The 20,602-nt window shown below is 43.4% G+C and overlaps 1 protein-coding gene across 1 annotated transcript in view; it reads right to left on the bottom strand.

The window, feature by feature from the left end:
* Positions 1-2,900: 2,900 nt before the first annotated feature.
* The window catches only part of LOC308297661 (uncharacterized protein), a 67,709-nt gene continuing 50,007 nt past the window's right edge, over positions 2,901-20,602 (bottom strand). The window contains exons 21-32 of the mRNA XM_080741192.1: positions 19,341-19,554; positions 17,097-18,551; positions 16,193-16,309; positions 15,249-15,418; positions 14,463-14,807; positions 13,534-13,798; positions 12,386-12,556; positions 11,184-11,304; positions 4,469-4,616; positions 4,162-4,372; positions 3,678-3,833; positions 2,901-3,439 (exon numbers count right to left, since the gene is read on the bottom strand). Of these exons, the coding sequence (XP_080597318.1) occupies positions 3,344-3,439; positions 3,678-3,833; positions 4,162-4,372; positions 4,469-4,616; positions 11,184-11,304; positions 12,386-12,556; positions 13,534-13,798; positions 14,463-14,807; positions 15,249-15,418; positions 16,193-16,309; positions 17,097-18,551; positions 19,341-19,554 (3,469 nt within the window). The 3' untranslated portion in view covers positions 2,901-3,343. The remainder of the gene's footprint in view (positions 3,440-3,677; positions 3,834-4,161; positions 4,373-4,468; positions 4,617-11,183; positions 11,305-12,385; positions 12,557-13,533; positions 13,799-14,462; positions 14,808-15,248; positions 15,419-16,192; positions 16,310-17,096; positions 18,552-19,340; positions 19,555-20,602) is intronic.

Here is a 20,602-nt window from a genome sequence, read left to right as displayed (position 1 = left end):
AAGCTTGGTAGCATTATATCCAGCCTCGGTCACAGCTCCATCAGTTATTGCCTATGACCTCAGGTAGAGAGATACACTAGGCTGAATGCAGGGAATTCAACTACTATGTACCGTATGCATATAAATTAATAAACAATGTTGTTTTAAAATGTTTGTCTAAGTTACACAAAGAGACTATGTTGTTTGACTGAAACATATTTAAATATACTGTGTATGCATGCGTGTGTATACATACATATACACATACAGCTGAGTATACTGTACAATATAAACACATTCATGCATTAATTCATCTTTACTCACCTGGCACAAACACAATATTGCTACAGACTGTAGGCTACAAACAAGGACACTGTTTTTCCAGTCTTCAACCGGACCTGTCAAACCAGTCCAGTTTTCTTCTCTTGCTGAACATGTGAACTGTTATCTTCCCTGCCATTACATCACATCACCACAAGATGGCACACAAACCCCCTCTCATACTGTATACTATATACACATAAATACAGCACAGCACCTGTCACTGCTCTTGAAGTAGAATAGATCAGACTTTTGACCTGGTACACCTTGAACATAATAGGGACATGTACAGCTATGTGTACCTATGGGCCTGCTTACTAAGCCTACTGATGCCATCAATCCACCAATTTGGTGATATGTAGGCCAGTGGTTTTCAACCTTTTTCACATCAAGGTCCATTCAGCATTTGAGCGACGGTCAGAGCACCATTGGAAGAGATTTGAAGAGGCCTCTCAGACCACAAGCTAATAATGTTTTGATGTCATTGGATTTTGTCCCCAATTCCACGCTGTATTTGATGTGGTACCATAGGAGAGATAAGAGGCAAACATTAACCAAAATAAAACTTTTTCTATATTCTCTAATTGTGTAGATTTCTCAAGTAATGCAGTACATTTAGTAATGCTGACATTTATGAGTTAAGAGTTCTATAAGGGTTTATTTGGTAACAACTATCGTTCATTTAGCTGAGGACCACACGGAAACCCCTCACGGACCGCTGGTTGAAAACCACTGATATAGGCAATAGGCCTTTGAGACATGGATGGTGGCTACTGGTTAGGATCCATTAATATCATATCAAATTTAAATACCAAAAATATCAGACCATGTCTACATTCCTCAGAGGGAAATGCATGAAATTAATTTAGTCTGACCAGAAGCATGGATAAAACATTGAATGAGCAGTATATGAAACAGAGGCACAGAGTCATATTAGTTCCAAAATAGAGGGTATGTGCATGCATTAAGTGAATGGCACATCGAGTGGCAAAGTGAGTTTAACGTCGTTTAATGGAATCAGATAGGGCTTTTCGGTTTGGATGTATGGGCTGTCAAAGTCAGAAAGTATTTTTTTTGCCACTCAGTAGGCGTCCCGCATTAGGCCGCATAACATGTATGATGATAATGTCACATGCATACCCTCAATTAGTTTTAGGGGTAGAAGGCTTTTTGTCATTGGAAATATTCAAGCAGTTCAGAAGATCCTTGCTGTTGGGCAGAAACCGTATCTCCATATTCTAACTATTAGTTTGTATTTGTTTTCGTAAATTACTACTTGATCATACTACAGCGTCACACAAAAGCATCATAAGTAGACAGTGAACTCTGACAAGCGCTAAGAGTTGAGGCATTACATTTTGTATAACACAGTTCTATTGTGAAAATAGCAGATCTACATGCGTTGTTAGCATGTAGATCAGCTATTTTCACAATATCTGCCTCTAATATTTGACAATTTAGCTAATGTTTAATTCGTAATTTTATAGGTATTAAAAAGTCATTAAATTGTCACTTTAGAAATACACTTGAACCTTATTTTGGTTTGTTTACTGTTGTGAGAAAACAATATTGCACATTAAGTTAATCATCTGGGGACCCCCCAAAATAATTTGGGGACCCTCCTGGGGGTCCCGACCCACATGTTGAGAACCAGTCTAACGCCATAATGACTATATTATACATATATTCCTCCTCTGTTAAATATATACATTTTCATTTGAGTTAAAAAGAGGGAGAAAGATGTTTTCACACATATAGATTTGTTAGATATTTTAGTTTCTTAACTATAATAGCATTTACTTTTTGAAATGATCTCAATACCTGTGAAGTTGTGGACTCATCCTGGAGGATCACCAACCTGCAAGAGAAGCTTCTCACCTGGGTTCATTCCGCCTGTTCCCGTCTGACGGCTACAACACAACGGCCAGACATCCAAGTGGAGAACATTTCAACACATCATCATATCTAACAAAAAACCGACACTAAACCAAACGCATGCTCAGTATAAAACATTCCCTTTGAAGCAGTGTGTTTTAATTCTGATGCTGGGGTGCCCCTAGAGCAGTGGTCATATTCCAGTCAATAAACCGAAAACTGATATGTATTTGGTCAGGGACCCCTGTCTGAAAAGAGTTTTTGCCACCCCCTCCCCCAACCCTCCCTTTAAGAGAACATTTTGTCAAGATCGATCTAAAAACTCACATTGCAGTGAGCTTGTAGAACAACCATTTTCAACTACCTTCAGTGTTTAAACTGGAACCACTGCCCTAGATGTTGCTGCCTGTTAGAATATTTAACACTCCCCAGGACTAGGAGAACTTCTACTATAAACTGCCGTTAGCATATACGGTTGAAAAGCACTTTTAATGCATTATAATTAAAAAGATTAATATTCATCTGTGTATCTTCTTTCATGTATAAAAATATACGGTAAGATTATTCACTTGCTCATAAAACATCACATCTAAAGTGAATACATACAATGTTGCATGCAAGACTAATAGTTGCTTACCTAAATAGTCATGGCATCATCTTTGAATATAATTTGGCATCATCTTTGAATATAATTCAACAATAATCAATTGTACAGCATGCTGTTATAGAAAAACAAACATTATTTCATTATGTAGTTTATTGAGACAAAACCGAAGTACATATCCGTCATGATTCAACTACGTATGTTTCTGAATGATGAGCTAAGACCGACAATTCGGGAATACTTTAATAGAATTGGCGTTGGATTCGTTGGGGCATTACTCATCACAAATTAAACCAGCTCATTACAGTGTCTACCCATCACAACACCACAAATAACTAAATGAGATAGATATACACACATAAAAGAAGAATTCTTCCTACTAGTTTAAGACCCATTTTCTACGTGTCAGCCAACTGGATTAGACCTTTACATCCACTTTAGCTAGATAATTCCATCTTGCGGTATGTTGTTAAACCGTTCACGTCTAAAATTAAGTAAAGAAGAGTACAGCGGAGAGTAGACTATCTGACTGCAATTTAAAATAAAAAAAATAAAAAGGACACTTTAATTGTGAAGTTTGTTACTCTCCATCTCCCACTTCTCCAGAAAATCTTGCAGGTTCAGGTTGAACAGGTCGATCCCCTTGGACGACAGGTGAACCTGTCAAGGAAATTTAATATGATGTGAATATTAAAATTAACTCAAATGTATTTTACCCACTGTGAGTCACACCCCACAACATACCCCTGTTAGCCCCATTGAGGCAACATGCTGGTTACACTATACCCGGGTATTTTTAATGTCAATTATACTTCAAGAAGTCTGAGTTGTTGTCTACTAACAATAATGAGACAATGTCTAATACATATTCCTCCAGAAAAAAAATTGATTCACAAACCCCGTCAGCGCGATAAAGCCCCGTGTTCGAGCCGCAGCGGATGTTGTCGTGGGTCAACGAGGTGCCGCCCAGCTCCGTGATGATACTGTGGATGCGGCGATTCACCGTGGTCCGCACCAGGTCGACCTCGTGTGCGTCTACCGAGTGGCGCCACACCTTATGCGGTTTTAAAAAAGAAATCAGTATTCAGTATTTCATGTATCATTTTCATTTGGCACATTCCTCATTAGTGTGTTGTATTAATCTGTGCCCTTTTTGTATTGACACTTTAGTTCCTACCTGCCTAGGTGCATAGGGGGACAGGTAAAAGGGTTACGCAGTTCAGTGTTGTTGGTTAACGACTTGTGTTTCAAGTACGGCTGCTGTGTTGGTTCAGGCTGAATAAAGAAGATATTATTGTTCCTACAATTGTAGCCCGCTTATTCCCACCATCCTAGAAGGACTGGAGAACGCTACCTATTGGATAAAAATAAGGGGTACACACCCTGCGGGGCAGGATGTTGGACCACACCAGCAGACACTTGGGGCCGAAGATGCTCCGCATGGAGGTGAGGTCGTTCTTGACCGAGGCCAGCAGGTCCGTGGGGCTGTCGGTGCTCATGTCGTTGCCGCCCAGGTGGATGATCAGCACTTCGGGGTTGGGCCACTTCACCTTCAGCTGGTGGAGCAGCGGCAGCAGCTGGGGCCAGGTCATCCTTAAAACAGAGATTCATTGCCGAATTCAATTTAAACCTGCATTTTGGTCTAAATCAGTAGTTCTCAAACTTTAAAATGTCAAGGTCTCCACTTACCCCTGCGTGCCCTTCCACGAGATCATCACGTTGTTGGGGTCCATGCCCAGCTGCATACCTACCTCCGGGGACTTGGCCCTAGACTCGGCCCAGTACACCAGCGAGTGGCCGCAGATCCACACGTTCTTGGGTTCACTGCTCTTGTGGCCTGGAGGAGACGTTGGAAAGGAAAAAGGTCTGAGTTTACAATGCTCCTCAATTTTTGGTCCTAAACAGTGGCTCTTATTAACCAGTTTCAAACTTGCGAAAAACCGATGTTTGCGTTCTGCGTCCTTGAAACAATGACACATTTACATTAGATCACACACACCAAAAAAAAAACAGAAGCTACAATTTAAAGAATGGTTTGGGGGAGAATAATTTCAGCTGGGAAGAGGACTGAAATGTCCTGATCACAGAGATGTGGTTTCTTTCTACAATCTACTGAACCTTAGTTGTATCTAAATATAAGTAAAAAGTCCTGTATGAGTGTGGTTTTAATATGAATCACACTACAACTGATAAATAAGCATTTTTCTAATGCCCTGCACTGCCGTTTCATAACCGATCGTGTTTTGACATATCAAATAATCAGTTTGAACACCTTGCATCAAATTGTTTGTATTCAATACAACAGTGGGAATATCATAGTGACCTACATTTATCTTCAAGGCCTAACATCGCCATTTACTTCAAATCAGTATGGCCATAAATGTAATGATCAATTCTTCAATATAGCCAGCAACACTGACATACAGACTATAAACTACTGATGAAATATTAATGTTAGGATTTGAGCCCTTTAAGCTTTGCTTTCTCAGATGACCAGGCCTATACTATACATTTTAAGTTGCATATTTAAACATCCCCTTAGCCGTTAACGATATGGCATCTCATGTGTCAACCATAGCTTTATCTACAGTACACACAGTATAAACATGATGCAATGGATAACATTTTCAAATCCAAATATGTCATATTTCGTTTCAAAAACAAAACAAAAACATGATCAAGATTATATTCTCTAACTTGTTGTGTACACTTCTTTATACTTTGACTAAACTGAAATAAAATTCAGAGTCCAGCATGTAGTGTCAAAATAAAATGGAATTCATTAAATTTCATACTGGAAAATAAATGTGTACGGGAACAACGTCTAGTTAAGTTTAATTATACAACATCACTAACATTGATTAGGTGGTGAATCACCGCCAAGCAAGCTAAGGGCAATCCATAGCCCAGAGTTATAATTATTTATTTATGCATTCATTTCCATTTATTTTCCGACTACAGAGTGGAGCTCGTCCTTTCCTGTCTAAATCAAACTGAGCTAAAACAGGTCTAGGCTGTTCATCCATCCAGTAATGATACAGAAACTATCCAATGTGAACATAGGTTACCTGAACCAGTGAACAGGTGAGGCTTGGAGAGCAAACGTAGTCAAATGGGAACCCTACTGCGGTCAATTCAGTATGCAGAGCGACGAGCAGGACTTGCTAACATCGACTTGTTTATGTTAGCATGCAGAAACACTTACGATCTCAATCTATGAAATGGTATTTACGTTGTGGATAAGAATATCTGCTAAATGCCTAAATACAAATTAAAAGGAGAGTCAAAATATAACTTTAATACAAGCATTTAACAATTCTAACTTTTAGGATCAAAAGCAATTATTTCTTTTATAAACTAGCTACATATGACACTAATCTCCCACGCTGGTACCTACGCAACCTGTACGTCCAGTATATGCTACACTAAATCTATGAGTTTTACAAGCCACCATAATTTACATCATACACTATAATTAAAATATATGAACGCATCTAATTTAGGAATGAAACGAACTTCAATTTGAGGAGAATACAGCAATGTAGAAAGATTCCTAGCTAATAAACATTTGACGCCGACTAGTTTTGTCTACCACATGCAGATCTACTGTACAATGATGTGCTTGTGAATGTTTAAACATATATAAAATATTAGAGAAATAAACTTAAGTCAGATATTGCGCTGTAGGCCTATTGCACTTCCACAGGAGTATTTGTTGGGATGCGCAGACTCCTTGTGAATCATTCAAATAATTAAAATACCTGCCAACTATCATCGCAAGCATCGAAGTAGGGCTTTTACTTTACTCTTCTTGGTCTTCCAATAAATCCTCTATTTTCTCGTCAACAGGGAAGAAGGGCTACTCTGGCTTCTTCTTCTTCTTTCGTGTATCATCCTCAAATGTCCAACTCAGTATTGTGTAGCCACGCCCTTGTCTCTGGTCCCACTTGGAAGAGGCCAGCCTCTGAAGGTGGTTTGTACAGGGGGCAGGTGTTAATTATGTGCTCTACAGACTGCTCAGGCTCGCCACACTCGCATGTCTGCCAAGCCCCACTTCTTCATTGCTGATTTGAAGCAGCCGACTCCAGTGCGCAGGCGGTTCAGTAGAGTCCATTGCCGGCGGGGTAGGTCCTCTCCCTCAACGCCAACTCCCGGGTCCCAGATGTGGCGGTGGATACGGGAGGGCCCAACCGACTCCCACTCCTGTTTCCAGGATGCCGCCAGCCACGCCCCCGTGGACATGTCCTCCGGGATGGAGCAGAGCATCTCTTGTGCTGCCTTGTTGTAAGGGTGGCGGGACTTGAGTCTGTTTGGAGGCTTTATGTCCACTGTGGCGTGGTGCAGGATATGCCAGTCGTGTATCTGGGCTTTCCTTGCTAACCTGAGGGTTGCAGCCTCTCGTCGGAGGCCGGCCGGGGCAATTCCTGCAAGGACTGGCAGGTAGGAAACAGGAGTGGGCTTCAGGCAGCCAGTTATGGTTTGAAGGGAGTTGTTTATTACGGAGTCTACCTTTTTGACATGTGGGCTCCTACACCAGGCTGGGGCACAGTATTCAGCTGCCGAAAAGACTAGGGCTTGGGTGGAAATTCGTAGTGTGGTGGCAGATGCTCCCCAGGTCGTACCAGCAAGACGTCGGATGAGAGAGACCCTTGATGTGACCTTGGCCCTCACATCTCCAAGATGTTGTTTGAAGGACAGTGTTCTATCTAAGCGTACCCCTAGGTATTTTGGGGCTTGCTGGAACTCCAGGCGCTTGTTGTTAACACACACGTTAATTTCCCTTTTTGCCTCTTTGTTATTGAGGTGGTATGATGCCGACACCGTCTTGCCTATGCTGAGCTGCAGGCGCCACCTTCGGAGGTAGTCAACCAGGATGTCCATGTCCTGATTAAGACCGTCCTCCATTGCCTTCCAGGTTGGTTGTCGCAGCATAATGGCTAGGTCATCTGCATACCCATACTTCCTAGATTTTGTCTCTACTCTGGCGCGAGGTGGGCTTGTCATGCAGATCAAAATGACTGCAGAACCGGGTTGTTTTCTAAGCTCAAAGGCTTATGACTCAGATCCAGTGGTTCTTAAGTCCAAGTCCTCGGGAACCTTAAGTCCAAGTCCTCGGGAACGAGACAATTGCATTGTTTCTCTTTTATCAGGTAGTTTGTTTACAATCACTTGGCATCTAGGGCTGGGATGCTTTAGGATTTTAATGATTCCGGTTCCGTAACGATTCCCTCTTAACGGTCCGATTCCATGATGTATCCTCCGGTTCCGGGAATCCAAACCCTAGTCCAAGTAGTAATCCAGATTTCCAGGTCTGGACATTGGAGATCATACATGGGCAACTGGCAGCCCCACCTTCACTTAATGCGGCCCACAAGTTAATATCGGAATACTGATATACTGTTGATTTCCGTAAACATGACCCGCTTCAATTGTCCAATGTATTTGCATCTATGTTCATAAAGTTAACATAAAAACATATAAATGCATTTTAAATTAACTTTTCAAGATTCCAATAAAAAAATCCCTCAAAATAATTCAGGATTCCAATTTAAAAATAGCGAAAATCTACCAAGATGAAAAGATGTCGTAGTACGGTGCATTTTAGCTTGTAGATCGTCTATTTTAGCCATCTTTGACTGAATATGCAATCTGGAGTGAGTGTGGAAATATAGTAACCCTCTCCATCATCAAAGTTGACCACCCCTGTTCTAGATTTAAAGTTAATGGTAATAGCTTGGATGTTAACCTATCCGTCCGGCCAGCAGATACTCAAAAAAATAACATGACTTACCCACAATTTAATGACTGAATCGAGTACATTCTCCCCCACCAAACAGGGAACAAAGTCGGGAATACAATACAGGTCTTAATGTGGCTTTCTTGAACATGGCTTAGATTTTTTGTTAAACCTTGCTAATGGAATAGGAAATACAGACAACAAAATCTAGGCTTGAAGTTTTAAGAACATAACACCTACAATGCGTTAACATATCAGAATGATAGTGTCCAGCGATCATTACATCACTATCACAACAAAAAATTAAATTTATTTTTAGTTAGCAATTTAAAGCTGCAATCCATAACCTCTTTGTTTGTGAATAAAACAGAGAATGTTAATACAATCTAAAACAACCGAGTGGGCTGGGGGGTGGGTCTCTTCAATTGAGACCCACTCAATTGCGGCCGATATGGTCATTTTTATAAGATCGGAGATCGGGGAAAAAATATCGATATATATTTTTTTTTTCTGGGAGTAGTGAAAGTTACAGGTAAGGTGAATGCAATATGAAACGTAAGCTTACCATAATCCTTAATCATTTTCAAGGGCTTTTGGAGAAATGAGACTTGTGCAGGTTGTGCAGCGATCCCCCAACACACACACACACACACACACACACACACACACACACACACACACACACACACACACACACACACACACACACACACACACACACACACACACACACACACACACACACACACACACACACACACACACACACACACACACACACACAGACAGTTCGGTTATACCAGTGGTTCTCAACCTTTTCAGGCCGCGACCCCCCAAATAATCATATTTTAACTTTGGACTCCCACCCTGACAAGCACTAAGAGTTGAGGCAGTACATACTTTATGTTGGTTGGTTTACTATTGAGAGAGAAAACAATGTAGCACATTAAGATAATCATCTGGAGAACCCCACAAATAATTTGGGGACCCACAGGTTGAGTACCACTGGTTTAAAAAACTGAACTGACCTGCCTTCGATGCTTTAGTGACCGCATGTGGACAGTGTATGCATGTAGGTATTAGCATACAGACGGACAAGAGCTGGACATTTTCATGGCGATCACAATCATATGGTGATGCAATACAATATTTTCTGGTAATTGTATCTATTATTGAATGGAATAAGTAGACATTAAGTTGTATTTCCTCTAGGACATCTAACTAAAATTGAAATAATGTGCTTGCTTACCATTAAATCTCAACAGTAACAATAATAATGATGATAATAATGATGATGATAATAAACTTAGATTTATATAGCACATTTCAAGAAACCTAAGGGCGCTTTAGTTTACACAAAACAACAGTAAAGTTTGCACGGGGAACACAGGTTTGAATCCCAGTTAGTACATGAAACGTACTGATTGCAGCTTTAAGTATTTGTAAAACCTATTAACTTTAAACTCCCTTGTAAGATTTAATTCAGAAGAGTCCTATTAAAATGTCAGAGGCAAAACGTTAACTGCACTAAACATTTTCTGTTTTAAGCCATGTCTGTGAAAGCCAATTTAGAAGAAAGAATATGATGGTCAGGTCACCCCTCATTGCAAGTGTTAATAGCGAAAACTTCCCAAGCTTTATAGCAGATCCTGTGGTGACAGTAAACGAGCGTAGGCGTCTAGATGTTACTGTGAGCAATGTCTTGGAAGGAAGTGGAACTTCATCCTAGTAACAGCCTGGGTCCTGGACAACCTCCAGCTCCATTTGGCACAACAACGCTCAACAGCACATTATTCACGGAGACATTCTTCTGACTCAACTATGGTTGTGAAAATCTAAACGGCTCAACTCTGGTTTGAAAGCCACACAATAGCAATCATTTGTAAGCTAACTGCAATTGCTACATGAGTAACTAAGCTGCGAGCACACCGCAAACAACAACTTTCCATAACATCCTCATCTGCAAACGTAACAAACCGGAGGTGCTGCTACTGTGTTGATGAATTGAATACATGACCACGATGGAAACAAGTCTCTAGGACTTATCTGTTTAGCCTTAATGTCTGACTGCACCACATAGTGTTTACATTGCTGTCTAATAAAGCAGGGGTCTTCAACAGGGGGAATAGCGTCCCTATTCTGAGTGGAACATTAGCCAAACAACAGCAGATCTACAAGCTTACAACGCCTCGCAGCGTTGTAAGCTTGTAGATCTGCTATTTTTGGCAGAATAAGTATTTAACGGTTCAAGTGGTTAAATGTCTGAAAATACACATTACTCCAACATGATGACAGTCAAACAAGTCTAAGCTGTCTAAGAAATGAACATTTTTAATCCGAAGCACAATTTTATACAATATGTAGTGGGGGTCCGTGCTTCATCTTTATCTCAGCTAAGGGGGTCCTTGGCCTGAAAACGTTGAAGACCCCTGTAATAATGTATTCAATCAAACAAGCTCAAAGACTACCTGGCATGGACAAGAAAAGGAGTTTAAGTTACACTGTGTGCAGTCACTGGCAGCAGTCTTCTGGTCTTCTTAGATGAGATGGAGCTCTATTGCTTTGGACTAAGGCACATTCTGAAGCAGATTTAAACAGGTGTATTTCAGTATGTTTTGATACCTGGCTTGGCGGTTTAAACTGGTGTATTTCAGTATGTTTTGATACCTGGCTTGGCAGTGCTGGCGGCGCCAGCTTTTTTCTCCTTTCTCTCTTTTTCCCTGCGCTGGTGCATCTCGTGGTAGTGCTCCTGCCTCTTGTCCAGTATGCGCTGGTTGTACTGGTCCAGCTGAAACATCACAATATGTACAGTTAAGATACTTTAGTAATCCTCTACAACCAGTGGATTTGTGATTTTGGGGGATAATCAATTACCTCAAGAACAGATATACAATTAGTTTAATGTCATTTATATGCAGATATCTCATTTGGCTGACCAGCTGAAACACTTTTAAACCCATTTATCAGTGCATTGTGTTTTCTGTTATTGCACTTTTTTTTCTTAGTCCAGGAACCCCCATGAGTTTCCAGGTGGACTTCAGCTAAATGAAGGAGATTTTGTAACAAAATAGACCTTTATAAGATCTTTAACTCATGAGTGTAAAATGAGACCAAATGGATCCTTACGGGCAACGACAATACTGTATATTTAAAATTGTTGGGTCTGAGTGGTTAAATGTCATCAAATGGTGGTCTAATGTTACTTATAAAAACGACCGATACATCAGGGAGATAATGACTGATGTCTGATGCCGACATCGAGGTCCAAAAACAACCGATATATTGGTCAGGCTCTACAACAAACAACCACATTATGATGAATCAAATACAATTAACCCATTTAGGCCTAGGATTATTGACTACTTTAACCATTGAAAAATAGCAGATATACAAGCTCACAGCGCGGCACCGAGTGCCGCGCTGCGAGCTTGTAGATCTGCTATTTTTGAAAAATCATGATTTTTCTTTGCAAGTCTTTGAATATATCTATTTAAAAGCGAACATTTGTAAATCAAATATTTGCTTCTGGGGGGTCCCTGGAACAACATATTTTGAGATGGGGGTCCGTGGCTAAATACCTGTAATTTTGGGGGTCCTTGACATGAAAAAGTTTGAGAACCACTGATTTAGAGGAAGGATTTAGAAGTCGGGTCAAAGATCGGGTCAAAGATATTCATAGACTTGCACACATTTTCACGATTTTTCAAAAATAGCAGATCTACAAGCTCGCAGCGCGGCACTCGGTGCCGCGCTGTGAGCTTGTATATCTGCTATTTTTCTAAGGTTAAAGCATACAATAATGGTTAAAGTGGTTAAAATCTAACGCGACTCGGGCGCGTTCCAGGTATTTGAGAGTTAAAAGTCCCAACCTTTTCCTTCTGCTTGGCCTTGACTTCGTCTTCGTCTTCAGGCTCCTCTTCCGGACACTCCGAACTGAACCGAACAGACTTGAACCTGACTTGGGCAGCCGTCTTCACCGTCTCGATCACCTTCAGGCAGCGCGCCACGGTGGTGGCGATGGCCGGGTCACTGGGTGAGCTCTGTGACATGTTGAGGGCACATTTTCATTTAGCTTTTATCATTTTTTGTATTGTATTTCTCTAATTACAATCTGAAATATGAATCCTTGTTGTAAAAGAACAAAGTTGTCCTTTAATGAGGAGGTATTTTGTCTTTGGCGGTGAACCGTTGTCTTTTGAATGACGTGTCATTACGTCATTGGCGGTGAATGTGTCAACTCATTCTCTGCCAAGGACGAGTGCCATGTTTGGCACAAGCAGGCTAGCCTGATTTCAGACTCAGCTCACGCTTTAGTCTGAAACTGTGCCCTATTCTGAACAACAATTTCTGGGGGAGGGACTTTTGTGGGAGCACGCGCGAGTGATCGCGACACACGGTCGCGGCGTGTGTCTGTCTCTGTCTGTGCCAGTGACTGCTTCCACACAGAACTGCGACCAGAAACGTGTAATCAACATTAACAGCTTGGTGAAATCAGCGCGTGCGTGCGTGTGCCTGTCTGCCTACCTGCCTGGTGGTGTGTGAACTTTGTTTGAATCGTTTCAACTGCTGCGTGGATTGGATATTCGTTAGACCCACTGTTGGGAACGGCCGATTCATGTACTCAGCTCCAGACCAGAGAAACAGTCCACTCTGAGAGTGGGCGGGTCTATGGTCTGGAAGCAGGCTTCAAGTAGGCCATACATAGCCTACTTGTGCACAAGGAACAAGTTGGCACCTTTGTCACCTTTGTCTCTCCCTCCCTCCCCCCTTTCCCTTGTCTCTCCCTTGTCTCTCCCTCTCTCCCCCTCCCTCTCTCCCACGGCTCTTTAGCCTTTGTAAAGTCTTGAGATAACTTGTTATGATTTGACACTTTAATAAAATTGAATTGAATTGACAGAGTGCAGTTGTAGTTTTGGTTTGCGCTAGGGAGCGCTCTTCCACAGCTTTCCGCAGCTTGTGAACGACCCCAAGACTACAAACGACAGTTACAGAGTTAGGAACAAAAAAGAACACCGACCTGAGCTGGTGGAGTTTGCGGCGGGGGAGGAGTCTTGGTGGCGGTGGAAGCGGAGGTCGGCGCCATGTCGGGCTGCCCTAAAAAGGGAAGGTTGACCCCGGAGGAGGAGGAGGGAGAGGTTGGCGGCGGTGGAGCGAAACGAGGGACCCCGGGAGTGGTCCGTCTGGGAGGGGGGCCCGGAGGGGGGCCGGGGGGAGTCACAAACCTCGGGGTCCCCTGACCGGCGGTGGTAGGCGAAGTCGCAGTGGTGGTGGTGGTGGTGGAGCTGCGTGGTAGAACAAGGTTATTACAGACAACTGAAAGATATTTCTAAAAAAAATTGACAAAATGTTTTAGTTTCTCTTCTACTACTGCTTTATTCTACTCTTTACCAAACCTTTGCAGTGTGGTTTTGGCTGCTGTGCTTCTGTTTACCAATGAGAGATTCAGATCAGGGTTTTCAGCTTTTAAGACATGATGAATGATTGAATGGAACCCGGGATCAATTGAATATTGACTATAGGGTCAGAAATTCAGAATGAGTGTCATATACTGCATCTAGGTGGGATATGAGAGACACGTTTCTCAAAAGAGCAAGGACACCAAATGCAACACCTTAATCGTACTGTATAAGTTTGTAAGAGAAAGAAAAAGGTTAAATTGTGATGCTTTAACTGAAATGCAATATAAAACGAGGCTTCACACAAAAAAAGGAATGAACTGAAACTGTACTGTGTGCTTCCAAAACAAACTAAAACGAAGTCATTCCTAACTAACAAAATAATTTCGAAAATGACCTTCATTTTAGTTTGTAAAAAATATATATATATATTTTCAGAACGTTTTGAATAATAAAAAAAAACAAAAAATTGTTAGTTTTTATAAACTACCAATCCTGAACTAAAAAGAAAAATAAATAAGAAGGAGAAAGAGAAAGAACTATGAAGGACCTTGGTGCAGTGGAGTAGTGTGAGGCCCAGCCGTAGTGTGCGGCTATGGGCTGGCCCTGGGGCTGGCTGTGGCTGGGAGGGTTTGGAGGAGGGGGGGTGGCGTGGTGCTCAGGCGTTCCTCCTCCGCCCAGGCTGGTGAGGCTCCGCTGCATCTCCCTGGCCCTCTTGAAGGCCTCCATCTCCAGCTGGTCCAGGAAGCCCTCGTACTCAGAGATGTTCTGCTGCTGCCTGCTGGGAGTGTCCCCTCCGGGGGACTGGGAGTGGATGGAGGCCCCGGGGGACGGGGAGTGGAAGCGGTCCGAGGAGCGGCTGACGGAGCGCCGCTGCTCCTCCCCGGCAGCAGGGCTGTGTCGCGTGGAGGTTGAATTATAGTTAACGAAAACTCAGCGAATAAAATACAAAAACTAGAATTACAAAATGATAACAAACTGAAACTGTATTGTGTGTTTACAAAACTAACTGACATTATTGGCAAAACGCACTTGGTTAATAAAAAAAAACTGTTAAAAATAACTACTAATATAACTAATACTTTTATCAGGCTACTATGCTTATAAGCACAGGAAATTAAGTAAATTATTTTGGAAGAATCATTCACTTTGTAATACAAGCACCACATTTTGTTTCTTCTGGACCTACCTTTTCCAAAAAAGCATGTAACATGCTTTTTGGAAAAAAAGTATGTCCAGGCAGAGGAAACCTTTTGTGCAAAATGTGGTGCTTGCATCAAACAGTGAATATAATTTTCCGAGCTATATGACAAATCGTGTTGAGGGCTTCACTCACCCGAGAGAGGAGTGTCTGTGCTCGCGCTCCGAGGACACGGAGGAGCGGTCGCTCCGGGCGTAGTGCTGCTTGTCCTGGGCTCCGCTGGCCAGCTTGGACACGTCTCTGGTGGACAGCTTCAGCCCGATGCTCCTCAGCAGCGACTGGATCTTATCGTAAGGCTCCTCCGCCTGGGAACGATGGGACCACGTTATGGAGATGATTACACCTCACGATTATTGGGGCAATTTTGCTTTGCGATTGACGATATCAAAACTTAAAATGACACTTTTGTTAAACCACTTTTAACCCCAGCATTCCTTTTATGCGGGGAGCGTTTGCCGAAAATAATTTTGGCGAATCTATTTGTGTGTTGTGAAATAAGAGCGTCCAAAATGCACTCTTTACAGGTCCATTTTTATCAAGTATAGAGGGTTTAAATCGTTTTAGCAATTTTAACGATTTTGATTTCAGTGGGTGAGGGCATGTGTACAAGTGTCTTTTTAGACACAATAAGGCCATTCCCAAGATGCACCACATTCTTTCATGGGCAGATGTGACTTATGGGGGCTAGTAGTGTTACTGTAAATAGTAATAAAAAAAATGTTTTCTTATTGTGTCTAAAAATACATACCGGTATTTACCAACTTGAAAGTGTGCCCTCACCCACTGAAATCAACATAGCTAAAATCACTAAAAGGATAGCGAAGAAAACAGTAAAAAAAAAACATTCTAACACTCATCCTTTCTTTACTGTAATTGCAATCTAGGATATGGACCCTTCTAGTAAAAAAAAACAAAAAACAAAAAACAAAAAAACAACGTTGTCCTTTATGTGGTACTGACTTTGCAGCTCAACAAAAAGCAAATCGAGTCTTCTATGACAGAGGACAATCTTAAAATCTCTGCGATTTCTTTCCCCCTGATAAACGGCAATAGCGATCATGATCCCCGTCCGTCCCTACCGGTGTCTTGCTGTCCTCGCTGCCGGCCCGCTCTGCGGAGGACCTCATGGGGGAGGGGCTGGAGCGCGTCCTCCCGTCCCCCGCCCCGCGGGACGGTGTGTTGCTGTTCGAGTGGTCCTGAGAGAACAGGTGGAAAGTAGCTCAGCACATCCATTTCCAATTTTCAGTACTTGTACTCCACTACATCTCTGAGGTTGTATTGTACAATATTGTACATTAACTCCACTACATTTATTTGGACATTTTAGTTACTAGTTTACCTTGTAAACTTTGACTATTGTTACAAAACATACATTAACCACTTCAGCCCTACATGTCAGCCATTTGAAAATAGCCAATCTGCAAGCTCACAATGCGACACATTGTGAGCAAATCTTTGAACATATGTATTTTTAAAGCGAGCTTTGTATCTCAAATTTTGATTCTGGGGGTGGTCCCTGGAACTAAATATTTTGAGATGGGGGTCCGTGGCCAAATACATGTCATTTTGGGGGTCCTTCACATGAAAAAAGTTTGAGAACCAATGACATAGTGGTCTCTCAAGAACAGACTAACTGAGCTCCAGTTGAGTGAAAAGGACCTTTTCTTTGACGATGGCTGGCCAGATTGCTGATGTAGAGACATAGGGTTTTTCCAAAAATCTTAGAAGAATTCAAAAGACACTCAGGTCAAAATTCAAATTTTCATGATTTTTCTCATTCTTTTTTAATCATTATATATTTTCCAGATTGATACTGAACACTGACGTTCTGCATAATGAGCACTTTCTACTTATGGCACTTTAAATAATTTTTATACCAATACTTTATTATTGATTCATTGATTATGACAAAATAATTGCGACTATCTAAAACAATTTGAGGACTAGACGATCATGTAATAATTGTGACAGGCCTACTCCTACCTGCGAGAAGAGCCGAGAGAAGCCGCGGTCGCCGCCGTCCTGGATGGCGCGCTCGTGGGGCAGCAGGCCGTCGTCGGGGACCTTGGGACTCGTGCTCTCGAAGTACTGCTCCGACTCGTAGGAGGGGGGCTGGAAAGGAGGGGGGTTGTAGCGGGGTCTCGGGGAGGGGCTTCGGGGCGGAGGTTCTTTGGGAGACGGCGGCCGGAAGGGAGGAGGAGACTGTTGGCGGGTCAGCAGGTGAGGCGCCGTGGCGGCCTGGGCGTAGGCGCTCTGAGTGTAGGTGGTGTTGGAGGGAGCCTGGGTGTAGGAGATGTTGGAAGGAGTCTGGGTGTAGGAACCGCTTGAGGGAGCCTGGGTGTAGGAGGTGTTCGAAGGAGCATTGGAGTAGGAGGTGTTGGAAGGAGGATTGGAGTAGGAACTGCCGGAGGGAGCCTGGGTGTACGAACTGTTGGAAGGAGCTTGGGTGTACGAACTGTTGGAAGGAGCTTGGGTGTACGAACTGTTGGAAGGAGCTTGGGTGTACGAACTGTTGGAAGGAGCTTGGGTGTAGGAGCTGCTTGAGGGAGCCATGCTGTAGCTGCTGCTTGAGGGAGCCATGCTGTAGGTGCTACTAGGTGGAGGTTCATAGGACGTAGGATAGGAGGAGGCGGGGACAGAAGACTGGGTAGGTTGAGGAGATAGAGCTGTCTGAGGATGAGGAGCAGCCGGCGAGGGATCTCGGCGGAGCTCCGGAGGCGGCGGATCGTACGGGCCGCCGTATTTCGGCTGGTCGCCGTACGGGCGATCGTACTGCTGCTGCTGCTGGCGGTCTTCGTAGGGGTCGTCGTACACGTCGTAGCGATCGGTGTAAGGGGCAGAGCCGGGGCCAGGGGCTGGGCCGGGGCCCCTGGGGGCCGGTCCGGGGCCGGGTCCGGGGCCAGGGCCAGGGCCGGGGCCGCTGGCGTAGGGGCGGTCCCCGTACGGCCGGTCGGCGTAAGGGCGGTCGGGAGGATAGGGACGATCGTCATAGCCGCGGCTGTCAAAGGGACGCTCGCCGTAGGGCCGGTCCCGGTAGCGATCACCGTAGGGGGGGTCGTCGTACGCCGGGCGTTCCCGATAGGGCGGCCCGCCCCTATCGTCGTACGGATCGTTATAATAAGGGGGTCTGTCCCTGTCCCGCTCGTCGTAGGGTCCCCTCCTAGGCTCCATGGAGGACGGGGGGTAGCGGCTGTAGTCGGGACTGTCGGGGCGTTTCTTCAGGATGGACCGGGGCGGCTTGTACTCGCCGAGCGGCACAGGCTGCCGCGAGCCGTGGCCGTAGTCGATGCAGGTGCCGCCCCCCGGCCCCGCCCGGGGGTCCCGGGGCTCCACCAGGGCCTTCTTGTAGGCGATCATCTGGTTGAGCTCGTCCAGCTCTCTCTTCTTCCTGGCCAGCTCGTCTTCCACCATGGGACGCCTGGAGTCCTCCCGGTAGGACTGCACCACACAGACACAGTGTCATATCTCATATATCGATACAATATATGATATTACTGTACACATTTCATATTCAATATATTAAGTGTTGCAACAATCAAAACTAAGCATTATATATATATATATATATATATATATATATATATAGATATATATAGACATATATATAGAGATATATAGATATAGATAGATACATATATAAAACAATAGCATAATAACAAGTCCATATCACTCTTGATTTTAAGTGCTATTGGGTTCCCACACTTGTTATTTGATATTCTAAGTCCATATAACCCCCATATATGTATTTAAATTTAAATATGTGGCCTTCTTGTGGGCGATTTATTTATAAATAAATATATGGGCGAAATTGAACTGAAGTGATCGCAAAAGGCAACAATATGGCATACATACTACTGCCCAGGGCGATATATCGCCCATATCATTGCCTTTTTTGCGATACTGACATAGCGCATGGTCATACCACAATAACAATAGACCCTATTCACGGCCCGCCCACGCACGCAGCAAATTTCTCATTAACTTCCTGGTGCTGACGTCAGCTTTGAAGGGTAAATTAATACAGAAATTGCTCGACTTAAAGCCAACAAATCATTATTTCTTGATCATGCTAGCCATATTTTATACTGTACTATTCGGAAATTGCATTAAATTTGCGATTTCTGTGTTAGGCTTTTAGTAGTTTTCCCCTTCAACGTGACGTCAGCACCAGGAAGTTGCGTAACGTGAATTCGGTCAATACGATAAGGACATGTTGTGCAGCGCTACCTCCCGGGGCCTCTTCCTCAGGATGAGCTCCGGGGTGGGGCTGCGGCGTGAGCGTCTCTTCCTCAGGATGAGCTCCGGGGTGGGGCTGCGGCGCGAGCGCTCCTTGCTGTGCTCCCTGCTCCTGCTGCGGCTGTGGCTCCTGCTGCGGCTCCTGCTGCTCCTCCTGCCGCCGCGACTCCTGCTGCCGCTGCGGCTGCGACTCCTGTAATGTCGCCTTCAGGAGGAAAAACGAACAACAAACGTGGGCTATGAACAATTATGTGAAGTCGCCGCGTCGATGCAGAACGGCGCAGGGCTGCATCGCAATGCAAGTAAAACGTCTTAATGAAAAACTTTCTAAGAAGTCCTATACTTCTACTCCAACACGACACTGTTTACTGTGGTTTACTGTGCTGCGGGTAGGGGTGGGCGATATTGAAAAATACTAATATCACAATATTCTTCCAAGCTGTATCACGATACACAATCTTATCGCGATTATTTTTACATGTTCTATTTCAAGTTAATTAACAGTACAACCACCTACATGGTAACAAAAACTAAAGGAAAAAAAGAGTAACACGTCATTTTGACCATTGGTCCTCAAAGTGGGGTCCAAAGTGTGTTCCTTTTCGAGGTCTAAATTTGACCCTACAAGTCTAACTCTGACAGTATACAAATGGAACCAAATGGACCCTTACGGGTCCATTTGGTGCCATTTGTATACTGTCAGAGTTAAGGGGAGGCTTGACATTTTAAAGTTTGAGAACTACTGATTTAGACCAAAATGCAGGTTTAAATGGATTGAGGATTCTGCAATGAAACACTGTATTAACAATTAAACAGGATTTTTTACAAGGCTCCCTCATTGTATCACGATATACGATATCTCTGAAAAGGCATATCGTGGAGACATTGTATCGTCTCAACAATAATTATCACCATATCGCCCACCCCTACCTATATGTGATTTTTGAAACATGGCGCGCGCACACCGCACATCAATATTTGAGGTGTTTCCCTCAAGTTCTGTGAATGTGTGTGTACGCCAATCCATGCTTCATTTTATAGAAGTATCTTCTGAAGTTCTGTTGTATTCTATTGCTAGTTCAAAATACTCATATCTTGAAATTATAACTGATTTTTTTTTTGTTTGGAGATCACTTGACTAGCGTTTTGACGACTGTCATTCACGCCGCGGCCATCGCTACACCTCCCCATCTATCTATACTATAATTTTGCGAATGTCTGTCTGTCTGTCCCAGCGTTTCTCCTCGGTGGCT

Source organism: Nannobrachium achirus, assembly GCF_963921795.1.
Source record: "Nannobrachium achirus genome assembly, chromosome: 13".
Taxonomy (NCBI): Eukaryota; Metazoa; Chordata; class Actinopteri; order Myctophiformes; family Myctophidae; genus Nannobrachium; species Nannobrachium achirus.
The sequence above is the reverse complement of the archived record's forward strand: the minus strand, read 5'-3'. Positions and strand labels throughout refer to the sequence as shown.